Here is a 14,297-nt window from a genome sequence, read left to right as displayed (position 1 = left end):
TCACTTTGAAGGCCACTACCTCATGCAGGACACATTTAGAACAAAATTTAAGGTCTGAAACCTTTCTGACATGGCAGACTGTAAAAGATCAAGAAAGACTCAAAAGGTTACTCAAAAGACACAGATTATATTGAAATAATGACTCTCTGGGCAAAATAAAAATCCATTTCCTGACAGCTATTTGGTAGCTCTGAAGAGGTGGACAGGACTTTCCTACAGTTTTTGTAACTACATAATCTTAGCAACAAGACGTGCTGTCATCATGGAAGTCAACATTTCCTATGATCAACCCTCCCCCTAAGGATAATGTGCATTACAACATAATTATTCCAGGTTGGAAATTAATTCTCATATTGAATGCTCCTGTGCCATCTTTCCACTTGAGAAAATAGCTCACCCAACACAACTCTAAACATGGTATTCTGTCAAGCTGACTTATTTCCATTTCAAAAAAACCTGCCTGGTAGTTTCCTCTCTTGCCAGACAGGTGTACCATCAAAATAAGCCTCAGATCAGCCTTTCTGGAGGGTTGTGATTGAAGACGTTATTCAGTTAGGTATAGTTGGACCGAGCGTTTCAGCAGCTTCTCACATGTTTCCCAGAGACTGCTGGGGAAGGTTCCTTAAAAACCTCTAGGTGGAAATGAGACCTACCTACTTTCCGCTAAGAATTTTTAGCACTCATTTTGCTGACAGGTATTAAAAAAGAATCACTGGATTTATTGTCTAATGCTATTGCACTTGTTCTCTTTTCTAAATCACGTGTCATAGTCCTGGATACATTAATTCTCAGTGTTAATAACAACAATTTCCAAACCATCTAACAACGTATTTTAAGGACTTTATACATTTTCAGTTTTGGTTTTATATATTTGCTTCAGCTCTGTCTAAGAAGCTTCTCCTCTGCGATAATTTCTCACGTTTTAATCCACCTACCAGCTTCAAACCACAGGTAATAAAACTGTACTCCTTCTCACTAAGTGGGCTATCTGACCTCTGCCTTTGCACCTCACATGCAAGGCAGCCGTGGGACATGACAGGACCATGTCCTGGTTGACAATAGCACTCAGTGTGTGCACCCCACGTTAAGCCCAAAGGGCCCATACATAGGAAAGGTAACTCATACCACATTTACCAATGATGCTTGTGCCTAAATTTTATGCCAGCCGAGGGCCAGCTAGAATGTGGCATTTGGTAGGGCACAGGAGCTAATTAGAAGCTAAGCAATACACACAACAGAGAGTATAACACTACTACTGGTGGACACCTAAGAGCTCACCTGTACAGGAGAAATCATCCACACGGACATATCCCATGACACAGTCACAACGATAGGATCCAGGCAAGTTAACGCACACAGTGTTGGCATGACAATAATGCATCTTGGCAGCACACTCATCAATATCTGCAGGGAAGAAGCAGCAAGGAAAGTCACAGTCAGGCTTAGTGAAATTAATAACATGACACAGTACTAGAATAAGAGAGAATAATTTTCAACTCCAAAGGCAATCTGGTTTAGCTCTAGCGCTAAAGAACAAGGCAACTTTAGTAGAAAACTATTCCTTAAAATAGAGCTAAAACTCCTGTATCATAGTAATGGGTTCCTTCCACTGTTCTTCATTAAATCCTAATTTTTTCTAACTCCGGAAAAGGAACACATACATTTGACTTTTTTTCCTATGACAATGTTAAAAGACAAAAACCATTGCAGATTTTTCAAACACAGAAGAACGCAACATTGAAAATCCTAACTCTGTCTCATCAGTAAACTAAAGCATGAAGGCATAGTAACTCTGTACAGCATGACACCAGTTGTATAGATATACCGGTTGGACAGATACAGTGTGGCACTTCTGCTGCAGAAGTTACTGCACAGCACTCTGTGCTTCCACATCCCACTCGAGAAGATTGAGCCCGTCACCTAAGCCCATTTCAAGCCTGCTTTACATCATCCCAATGGAAAAAAAAGGAGTGGATAACAACTTGACCCCATACCTATGTTTGCTTGAGCAATCTCTACTGCTGCTGCAAATCCAAAATTCAAAACTGTTTTCACAATAGTGAATCAAACCTATCATTTACTTGCCTGTTTAAATATCCCAAAGCTCTGTGATATTGTAAACTGTAAAATCTTGCCCTTATCTTCCCCACAAAACCAGATATTATACTGAAGAATTCTCTTTATTTTTTCCTCAGCAGGATATATTTTCTGCTTAGTAGCACAGATTTTACCCAAAGTAATTCATGTTTTTCAAAAGATTAATTCTAGTGTTACATATGTCCACACAAAGAAAGATGAATCAGACTCCATTTTTTCCTCACTATTACTTTCTACTTGTTATTGATTGCTCACACTCAAGAAAGGTATTAATTGATGACACAGCTGAAAAACTTCCTGAGTCGGTGGGTATAGACGAGTCGGTCACCCCAGTGTGGTCTCCTACCACATCCCTCTGCACCTCTAGAGACGAAGCTTCAGTCTCCCTTCTCCCTCACCACACAGTGCTTAGGGAGATGCAACGGAAGTGCTACGAGGCAGTACCGTAGCATCAGGATTTATCCCCAGAAGATGGGGGAGTTTAATTGTGCACATACTGATTCTTGGTTGCCTCAATTCGGGTATCCTGTTTAACCAGGATAAGTAGCTGCGGTTGAGATACACCCACACTTTCCAGTCTCTAAAAATGAAACACATGCCAGCTATACTCACACTTTCTATGCTACAGACATCTGTCCAGTAGGAACAACTAGCTAAATCACTTCATGTTGGCCACCAAACAGCTGTCAGTTGGCAGTGATTTCTGACTGCTGCCAACTTGGGCTGAATTAGAAACGATGGCCTGGAGGCAAAAGACTTTGTATACCACCGCAGACACCTTGAACTATTTCGTTCCTGCATTTCTGTTGTTTCTGTTGCAGTGCCACTTGATGAAATGAATTTTAAAAAGTCAGAAGCATCAATATATGGAAGATAAAAGCCAAGAAAAATCCTCCCACATGTCTTGTTATCACACCACTGAGTGCTAGAGCCACTTGGGAAACACTCAGGTGTTGACGTGCGTTCACACTGTTCTGCTTGCAGCCTCTTTTTAATAGGCTTTTGGAGCATAGCTTTGAGGAGTTTTGTTCTTGCATATCTAATAATTTTGTAGCATAAAAGGGAAAGAACTGAAAAGATGTCTGAAAAGAAAGCAAGAATGTCAAAACAGCAACCATTCACCTGAAAATTAACCTTATGTGCTACCCTCCATCTCCGGCTTCCTCACTGAATTCACTGGACAACGCTCGTCGTCCTTCTTTCCCCAAAGGGAAGTAAGAGGATTAAAAGTCTCAAAGGTGAAGGAATTTGAACCTTGATTCATTGCAAGCAAGGCCCACATTACTGTAACACAAAATACAAGAATACCCAGAGATAAAAAGAAAATTTGCAACCTATATGAAAATATCACTGTAGAAGAATTTCTCAAAAGGAGTCTAAGGGCTTCAAGTGATGACTTTACTATAAACAGAGGAATTTGCCAGAACAACTGGTACTGGGTTGCTGCAGAAGTCCTTGAGTCCAAGAAGAAGAAGAAGAAGAAAAAAAAAAAAAAAGGGCCTAACAAAGGAAGCCAAAGGAACAAAAGATCCCTCTCTCAAACTCTGTTCATTTATTTAACTCTCTTCTCAATCTGTCTCGGTGCATTTTCCATAAAACCTTCTGGTATTTCACATTTTCTTTTACCTTTGCAGTATTAGCCTTCTACTAATACACACATTTCCTTTACGGAGAGTAATACTGAGAGGTCAAAACTGGCAATAGTATTTTCTTATTAAAGCCTGTAGGGCAATGCTAAAGCTGTTGTTCTGGACCACAATTCTACAAATTCTTGTAAAAGGTTAGGTATTCATCACAAAAAGCTTTGGGTTTTTACTTAATATTGTTAGAGTAAAATCCATAAAGCACACAGCGGTATATATCAGCTCAGTTGTAATGGAACTCAAATTGTGATTCATGTGTATAGATTGCTTGTCGCATTTGAAATATTAGAGCTCATCTTCTAGTGGTCTTTTGAGGTGATAAAAATACATGATTTATGTTTCTCTCTAGACCGGTGAAGTAGTTTGTTTTTCTTTTAAAAAGGTATACCTATGGTCTTTAAAATGAGACTTGACACAGCATAAAGATCATTCACATATCACCGGCTTCCATCTACATAAGCTAGCTCTTTGCAACAACAAATACATTTGGGCTTCAGCTTTTCAGGAAGGACCATTACGTTACAGGGTGGGTTGGTTTGGTAAGCAAGTGCTATTCTGCTGGGTTCAAGTGTTTCCTTCAAGTCAGCAAAACAGGATTCACTGCCTATGCAGAGTTTTCTTTACCACAGTAATCACCTTCCCTATAGCTGATCAGTCATCACCATCACTCCTTACAGTTCTAAAGAGTGTTCATGAACTTATAGGGAATATACACGTATTATATTTTATTATTTGTGCCAGTGCACTCAGCAATTCTAGGAGAACACTGAGCCAAAACACAAGGAAAGTATTTCAGCGGAGCTACCTGCTTTGCACCTGACATGCTTTTTGACGCACGGCAGGCACTCATCATCTCACACCAACCAAGCAAGCAAAACAAGATGGGATGGAAAGACAATACAAATGGTGTTTGACCCATGGGCAGTGAAACAGGTTTTCTCATCTGCAAATGTACATAAAACTTTACAAACCACTTAACTCTTTTCATGCCCAACTTGGAATCCTATTGCTAAATAATAAAAATATTTCAATATGACAATGAGACACCAAATCAGAACATCTTTTTAGTGTCAATCCCTTTCAAGAAAGGTCACATCAAACCAAATTAAACTCTGTTGTAAAAAGGGCATACTTCCTGTTAACGGCAATGGGAGTTTTGTCCATTCACCCAAAAGGTGAAGTAGCCCTACTATTTTCTAAACTGTTAGCCCTGTAATAACCACGAGAGAACAATCTTAAACCAAAGCAGTCTGCCTCTGGAATTGGAGGCCACTGTTTGCACGCATTTAATAATAATCCATTGGGACATTAGCAGTATCATCACCTGTTGTTTGAGGCTTCATAGTTTACTTACTGGAAGATAATAACATTCAAATCAAAACAAACTATGAAGTGTTCCAGAGCACCAACAGATGATGTATTTGGAAATCTAAGTATCAGAATCAATTACTCCATTTGCAGCTATCTCCCACTTACTCATTTTCTGGTTGGGGATTGTATTTTCCCAACTTAAGTGTAATTTTCAAACACTCTGTAAGGAAGAAAAGACAGAAAAGATTAAAAAAAAAGAAAAGAAAATAAAAGAAAAGAAAGGACAGCTTTGCATAAAGCTCTGATCTCTAATTCACAACTCCCAACTAGGAAACATTATTAATGGAGAGGACAGATTCCCCTCGCCCTCTTTTTATTCCAGTTAATATTATTCATTGACTTGAACTGAATTAAAGTCTGGTCTAAATAATCTGGATTTTTAAATATGTAAAACCAACCCGTGTTGTTATTTAAGTAACATCGAACCTTAAACTATGTTCACAAGCTGATGGAATCATATAAACAAAGTTTCCAAAACACTGGAGCACAACAGTAGAAAAGTGTAAGAGAGGTCCTAAAATTTCAGTCACCCGATGTTTATATGAAAACGAATGCATGCTGTTTTCACTCCACTGACTTAGCAGCTCCTTGTTCATTGTATTTACTTTTTGCTCTCCAAATTCTCCCTGATTCTGTCCTCTCGTGCTCTTATCTCCTTTCCACTGCCAGACTCACTTGACTTCAGCTCTGCTCACCTTCTCTTTTTCCCCCTCCCAGTGTCTGTTCTCTTCACCCCACGTCTAACATACCCCATACCTGTTTTTTACCTTTAGCACAGGGTTGGTTTCTCAGACTGTGCAACACAACCCTCAGGGAGCCATAAAGCACTAGACAGCAGCAGTCAGCACTTCCCTGTGAGCTGCCAGCAAGCTCAGCTTCCCCCAGTTGCCCAAGTAAGAAAAGACTAATTATTGGCTGCAAGGGTTTAGGCTAGCCTTAAAACTGTTTACCAACTTGGCCTACTTGAAAGCAATTCATCTCCTCCACAGGGATGCAAACACAGGCGACCCTCACCATTCCTCTGACTTGGATGGATGGAGCTGCTGCCCAGCCAAAGGCAGGGAAACAACCCCAAGCAGAAGCAGATAAGCCAAAGGAAAATTTCCCTTTCAATAAGACTGAGAAACATTACCCTAATGTCGTTAAGTAACAAACTAGCTAAAAATGCCTTCGTAAATTAGGGCTGGTGTAGTATCACCTGGGAATCCATAAGCAATAAAATAGCTATCAATATAACATCATCAGGAAGTACTATCACTTTGACTTTTAGAGCATTATTAAAGCGGTGCAGCCTCTTCCTCTCGGCACAGCGTAAAAGTGCTTTACATTGATAGACCTACTTTATGGTCAGGACAAGAGTACCAATATTCCAAATCTGTTTTCTACCCATTTAACTGTCCCTCTAGGGATTACAACTGTATAACCATCAGGTTAAACAAACAAACAAAAAAATACTTAAAAACACAGACTCCCATGCAAATCACACTTGAACTTTCCAGCACAGACCAGTCCTGAACTAATGTAACATTCCTGAGAAGCACAGAAGAAAAACCAAGTGAAGTTACCTTCCTCCTCTTCACTTCAGCACTGTTAGGCTTAAATTGTTTTAACAATCACACTCTGTAAAGCAACAGGTCATTTTCAAACGAAGATCACAACATTAGCACTCCTTTGGTACCTATTTCTCAGCTACATTAGTAAGCAGTCCATGCAGCAGTCATACAGGAGAGTGGTTGCTTCCTAAAATCTGCTCCGGAGAAATTCACCTTAGACATTCAAATATTGCCTCAGCACAAGATGAGCTCCTCTTCTCCATCCTTGTTAATGCTTACAGTAATACACAAATTATTGGTCTCTTTATGTTATGATTTTTTGCCTTAAAAATGAAAATAAAAAATAGAGCTGTTCATAAGCAGAGTCTCCAATAATCTGACCAGCTGCAGGATATTTCAGCTACAATCATTTTGCTCAAAATATCTTAATCCTATCATGAAAGACAGCACCAGAGTCTTTAAAGCTTGCTGTCCAGACTACCTAGTGTCCCTCTAAGTGAGAAGATTTTCCTTTTATTATTCTACTAAATTCTGCTCCTCTCTATTGAAAACTGAAAATTTGCCATTTGGCTCTCCCTTGTGCTTTCCGACATTACGATGGCAATTTGCGATGCATTATTAAATGTCTGTGTGGTTGGTTTGGGGGTATGGTCCTCAAGAGCCTTGAGATCTCTTAGGATAAAAGCAGTTTATTTAAATTGAACTTTTCATTAAAAATCTTTTAAATCAGCTAGAAAGCTGCCACTGATGTGTTAGCATTAAAGAAAATACAAGTACTGTGGTGGTGTTTTTAACAGAAAGGAGCTATTTTCTTAACCCTAAGTGAATGACTGCATTCATTTGATAAATACATTAATAGAAAATGTTCACAGACTTATAAATATTACTTTTTTAAAAATGTTTGCAGCTATAGCTCTTAGGGATGGCTGATAACTTATTCATAAGGTATCTCTGACAGTTGCAAATAAGTTATTTAAAAAAAATACGCAGCCAGAATTCACATATGATAATGCAGCTTAGAGAACACAGATTAAAAATAATCACAAAAAGCAGAATGAAACATTTGGGGGAACAGGTTTTGGCTAACGGCAGCAGCTCAGTCATTTGCTCAAACATGCCAAAGCAACTAGCAAAAACAAGTCAAGATTCTTCTTGTATAATAGCAGACGCTATGATGTTTAGACCTTAACTGAAATCCAGATTGCCTCATTCAGGATTATTCAAGCCTTTTATTTTGTTCTTTCGAATTATTCTTTGCAAATATACTGATACTTGTATTTAGAATGCATGGCAGCAGAACGGGCTACTAAGTGATGTCCCTGAGTGGGCGTACAGACTTCTCTTTAAAGATGCTGTTTAATTTGCTCTTCCATTAAGTGGCTTATGAGAAGCTATGTAATGGCCAAGCTACCTTTCTGGTTTGGAGTCTGTCTGGCCAGCAGGATTCAGATCTTTTACCCACGTCACTGCCATCGTCCCTGCTCTCCAGCTCTGGCCTCCTGGACTCAATCAAAGCAGATCAATGTCTATGAGTGTAATCTGCTGTAAGGGATTCACGGATTCTGAGGAACATCCATTACATCCTCCCATAGACATAGTGGCAGAGAGGTTCTTCATCACTCCAAGGTATTTTAACATAGTCAGGAATACCAGCAGCCACTTCAAGAAAGAATTCTGTATTTCAGGGAAATGACCTGGTGCCTATCAGAAAAAAGCTAAGAGCACTTATGTCCTCTGGAGCTGTACTAAGCCCTCTGAAGAGTAAAGACTAAGATGTGATTGCTTCTGATTATAATCAGACCACTTCAACTAAAATGGAGTTAATCACAAATAAAACAGTGCAACTGGAGTTATTGGCTCTCAAAACTTTGCAGGAGAACCTGTCCACTCTTTGGCTGAGAGTACCCAGGGGATATAGTGGATTACAGAACTACCGCTGTATCCGTCGAGAACAGGACCACATAATGAACCAGCAGGGATCTGTGCTACCTCTATCTACAGTCAGAGTAATATTCTTGACATTATTGCCAATAACACTGCAATAGGTACAAGTTAAATTCACAGAAAGATAAAAGATAGAATAGTTCAGTTGGAAGGGACACAATCATCTAGTCCAACTGCCTGACCAATTCAGGGCTGACCAAAAGTTAAAGCATGGTATTAAAGGCATTGTCCAAGTGCCCCTTAAACACTGACAGAGTTAGGGCATCAACCACCTCTCTAGGAAGCCTGTTCCAGTGTTTGACCATCCTCTTGGTAAAGAATAACACTGGCTTGCTTCCAGTCAGCAGGGACCTCCCCAGACTCCCAAAACCTTTGGCATATGATTGAGAGGGGTCCTGCCATAACATCTGCTAGCTCCTTCAGTTCTCTGGGATGAATCCCATCAGGCCTCATGGACATATGAGCATTCGGCTGATACAGCTGGTCCCTTACAATTTCAATGTCCACAAATGGAAAATCACTGTTCCCACACTCATGGTCCTCTGACTCAGAGGACAGGGCGGGCTCAAGGTTTATCAATATTATTAAAGACTGAGGCAAAACCCACACTGAATGCCTCCACTTCTTCTTCATCCCTACTAGTCAGATGACCATCTTCAACAAGTATCAGCCCAATGTTTTCTTTAGACCTCCTCTTACTATTAGCATATTTTAAAAAAGCCCTTCTTGTTATCTGACACAACACTGGCCAGTTTCAACTCTTAATTGAGCTTTGGCCTTTCGTGTCTTCTCCCTATATATACGAACCACAGCTGAGAGGCCTGACCTCACTTCCAGAGTTCATACAATTCCTTTTTCCTTGAGCTCCACGAGGAGTTCCCTGTTCAGCCAAGCTGGTCTTCTACCCCTCTTCCTGGACTTACAACACAGTGGAATTGCCTGCTCCTGTGCTTCTAAAAGGTGGTTCTTAGAGACTGACCAGCAGTCATGGACTCCTAAGCTCTCAAAAACAGATTCCCAGGGTAAACTCAGAAAAAGGAAGCAATTCAAATATGTTGCATTTTGAAAACTTCTAATTTCACATTTTTCTAAGAGAAGTAAGCCCATGTGGCTACAAGTCCCATGATGGCATTAGCTTATCCTTTCATATTAGTTTTGCCTTATAAACAGCTCAAAAATTGTTTGCTGGGTTTTTTTATTAGTTTTTTTAGGGGTGGTATGTTCAGTAGTTCACATTACAAATTCTTTCATCCATCACCCATACTTATTCAAAGTTAGGAAATTATCATATTTGTACATGCCACCTTTCTCAGAATAGAAGTTTTCTTAAAGCCTCACTCCAAATGCTAATTCTGGAATAAATAAAAATTCCTACAGATGTGATAGGTAAAACATTGGGGTGCCCAAGGTTCATCCTTGTAAATGTAATAAATGCCTGCATGGGTATAGCGACACATATCCCATTAAAGAAAATATTGCTTAACTTCACCACAGCGATCATGTCTGGCAGTTCATCAGAAATGAAACCATACACAAAACATGAAAAGCCACTGGCTCTTTCCATCCTGTGGCAGGCAACAGACTGTGAAAAAATGATGAGATTCCTCCCCTAGGCATCCTGTATATCTTTGCGTAAAGCAGGAGATGTTTGGGGACTCTCCTAGCTGTTGAGGAGAAGATGGTGAAAAAACGAGGCTCATCATAAGGCATATGTGGGACAAATTCTTGTCACTAAAGATGATTTGATCAGCCAAACCTTAAATTGTGAGCTGCACTGTCACAGTCTGTCATCACAGCACATCTCTGGGCAACTGAGCTTTAAAGTTTGGAATCAGCAATTTGACACTGTTCTCCATGACTCCCTTGCTAAAACCCTGAGTACAATGACAAGGGTCTGACCTGCGACACGCTCCTCCAATGAATCCATACAGATCAACAAAAATGTGAATACCTGTAAAGTCTATTCCCTTTTAGGTATATGGTGCTCATCAGCGCAATACAGGGACACGGAGGGAGTTAACTGCTTTCCCCTGGCTAGAACCCATGACAGAAACAAATTACTACAGGGACAGGAGAAGGAAGACATATATAATAAATCTAACTGGACTACTCTCCCTTAGTATTTAGTACCACTCTTTCACCCATTTTTCTTCTTCAAAGGCTCTTAATGCATGAGATTTCATTCTAAATCTAACTACTTCATGCTTGGCTGTAAGAGTTACCATTACATAAGTCTACGTCAAATAAAAGGTTATGCTACTACTGTTCCCAAATACATTGCAACCCATTAGAAAACAAAGCAATATAATCACCTCATTCTTACAAAAATAGCTCTGTTCCCTAGAAGTTTGCCTCTAGTTTACTGATTACATAAACGTATTCCCAAAGCCCTGCTTGCTTTGGCTTTGATTTCACTTATGAAAGAAACTCCTTTCGGATCTCAGTAAGCACAGATGAAATAAATACTGCTGTTGGAAAAGAAAAGTCAGATTTCTGTAACAGATACGCCTCCTTATTTATCATTATTTTTAATCTTTTCAAACGTTCTTAGAGATTCCCATGGATGCATACATGAGGGGGAAGAGGGGAAGGGGAGAGGTGAGAGGAGCATTGTTTTTCTCTAATCTTCCTCTCACCTACATTAGCCAAGCAATACGATACACTGAAATAACTATATCCATTTTCATTCAGCTAATGCCTTACCTTTTCAATCCCTTCTATCTGATTTTACTAATAGCTAAGGGTGAACAATGGATTACTGTATCAAAATGAACAATTCTTTCTTCATGCCGCTATACCAAGAGCAATTACATTAAATACCTGGTTCCATCGGCACTTGTCTCATAGCGTTGACCACAATTTTTGCTTCACTGTTCTATTTTTATCCCTAATACTCTTACCCAGTTTGTCTCCTTCTATCTATGTCCTGCAATATTGACTGGCTTACTCTTTCAAATCCACACAGATGCTATCTTCAAATGATAAATTGTAGAAGGCTACCCATATAATTGATCTAGAATCCCTGTGCCCACAGCAACCTTTTACTGTGGCATTTTGAAGGACACTGTATCTCTCTGAAAAATTAAATGCTGTATGGGTTTTTTCTGGGGGGGGGTCAGGGGTGGCGTCTTTACTATGTCTAAAAAAACCCTATAGTCCCTGGAAAGCTCCTGGTCTCGCATTTTTTCGTGACTTTTAATATAGTGCTATAACAAATGAGACATGTGATATGTTAGTGGCAGAAAATCATAGAAAATTAATACACCACCATTTTCATAGTAAGGTAATTTGTTTGCTCAATGACCATTTCTGCAATGCAAAGCAGCAGACAGGTAATGGAAAAATGTTGTCCCATGTTGGTAAACACTCACTGTGCCTGATCGTCTCTATTTATGGCCTTCACAGCACTATTTGCATTTTCCTAAATGTTCTCTCAACATCTTTTCAACCATTCATTATTCATCTGTTTCCATCACATCTTGTTCCTCTATCCAACTCTGTTGAACAATCCACGTGGAAACACTGAACTTAAAGTGGCAGACTCATCACCATTGCTAAGGTGGCAACTGGTGCCTCTTCAATGCCACACAAACCAAACCAGGTGGTTTCACATGACAGAGGATTTACTGATTTTATCTTCATGGGTCCAGACTATTCCCTGTTAATCAGGTTCCACAGGAGGGTTAGAGCCACATCTCTTATTCAGAGAAGAAAATTATAGATCATTGCAGAACACTTCCTTTCCCAGTATCCCTCTAAGCTATGCTAAACACCTTTCTTTGTTCTACATCCTTGCTACACAGTCTAGTTTTGTTGTTTGTGCCTATTCTAAATATAATTTGATCTCTAATGTAAAAATAAATAAATAAGCTAACATAAGCAGAAGAAAAACCCTTAATTTTAGATATTATAAATATTTTTCCCTATAAACATAACCTTAATTGACATAACTGAAAAGTGCAAGATGCATTTCTCATCCGAGCAAATAGGTAATCAGGTGTGATTTATAGCACTAGTTACTGAAAGAGGCATTTCTGATTTGGAGATTGCAACAATACTGCACTCCTTAGGCATAACCGGAGGCGAGCTAAACAAGAGGAACAGTAAAGGGGGTGGTGGTGGGGAAATCCAACAGATGATCATAACAAATACTCTTTACCTGCAACCCTAATTCGTGCCTCAACACTTAGTATGAAACTTTATTTTAATTGCTTTGCTTTTGGCTATGAAATTGAACTGAATGCTCTCCTCTTTGATAACATAGTCAAAGTTTAGCTGCAGTTAAAAAAATTAAATTGGGACACTCAAGGACTTACTATTTCATTTCTAACAGCTGCATCCGAATTACTATATCCACTATCATCACAGTGAGTCAATGATGTCTTTATTCCCATTTCCTTTATCAGTATCAGCTACTGCAGAATTCATTCACACATATTTTCTCAAGTTCCATCAAGAACTTGGTAATAAAGGAGGGACCAGATTGATGCTGAACTAACCCTCCCCAGCCATGAAAGCTAACTGCAAGCATGTCCATTGTCTGGTTGATGCTTTAATGGAAGATCTTGAATGGGCACATGCCCTCCTGAAAAGAGCTTAACTGCAAACAAGCCTTCTGAGACTCTTCCAGAAGCAGGACTTTAATTTGTAGTACACAGCACTCTGACCTTTGGGAGTGGAGGTCAGGAACAGAGTCAGCATTCGGTTGTTATTCAGGATACTAAATTACGATCTTACTACCAGCACCACTATGTACATTTCAGAGAATGTTAATAGCAATAAACCCCACTTCTGGCATGACCAAGACAGGCTTTTACCGACTACAGGCAGTTTTCTCAACACCCAGCAGCATTTTCTGTGAAATACAGGACTGTCCAGCAGGACAGTGGCAGAAGCATACATTAGGTTGAAGCAGCCCTTGTGAAAGGTGAGAGAAAGACACTATGAGTTCAACGGGCTTTGAACCAACCTACTCAACAGCATGTGTATATGTATGCCTGTGTGTGCATACACGTGCACGCACACTGCAAAGGGAGGTGAATCAGCAAAGCTCTTGCACTGAACGAGGAGAAAGAACGGGAGAGCTGAACCAGCAATACTGGTTTCAAACACTGTGCTCTGTCTCAATTTTTTAAGCTAGGTTAATTTTTCTTTAAAAGCAAAACAGTAACTCTTAGATTGCTCTTGATGAAAGCTTCATGGCTTTTGTCCCTGGAGGAAACCATTACGAAAACAATGTGAGATTCCACTATCTCTGTAAGGATGGACACTTCCACAGATGTCTAAAATGCATTTTCACTAGTTCCATCAAGCAGTAAAATTCTAGCCTGATTTCATTGGTCATTCTACCTTATCTGTAAAGAAACTATGAAAAAAATAAAGACAGAAGAACTAGGCAAGCTGTGGATAGAAAGTCAATATCAAAAAGCAGCGCAAAAGAATCCTCATCTCCAACAGTTTCCAATACTCTCTTTTGCCTCCACGTACATTTCAAGCTATTGTTCTTTTTTTACTAACAGCAATGTAACCCAGTCACATTCTAACAAACAGCATGAAGTCACCCACATAGCACAGCCGGAAAGGACACTATCTGCTTTAGGAAAACATACTACCATTGCTAGAGGCTTCTAAAAACACAAAAGGTGATGATTGTCAAAGTAAAGGTGGCCCACATAGAATTCGTAAGATT

The 14,297-nt window shown here is 39.6% G+C and overlaps 1 protein-coding gene across 1 annotated transcript in view; it reads right to left on the bottom strand.

Annotated features, from left to right (window-relative positions):
* Positions 1–14,297, bottom strand: part of NELL1 (neural EGFL like 1) — a 288,958-nt gene that overhangs the window by 145,343 nt on the left and 129,318 nt on the right. The window contains exon 13 of the mRNA XM_035892643.1: positions 1,279–1,404. Within this exon, the coding sequence (XP_035748536.1) occupies positions 1,279–1,404 (126 nt within the window). The remainder of the gene's footprint in view (positions 1–1,278; positions 1,405–14,297) is intronic.

This window comes from Egretta garzetta, unplaced genomic scaffold (genome assembly GCF_000687185.1).
Source record: "Egretta garzetta isolate BGI_Z169 unplaced genomic scaffold, ASM68718v1 scaffold454, whole genome shotgun sequence".
Lineage (NCBI taxonomy): Eukaryota > Metazoa > Chordata > Aves > Pelecaniformes > Ardeidae > Egretta > Egretta garzetta.
Note: the sequence above shows the minus strand (reverse complement) of the source record. Positions and strands in the feature narration are given on the sequence as shown.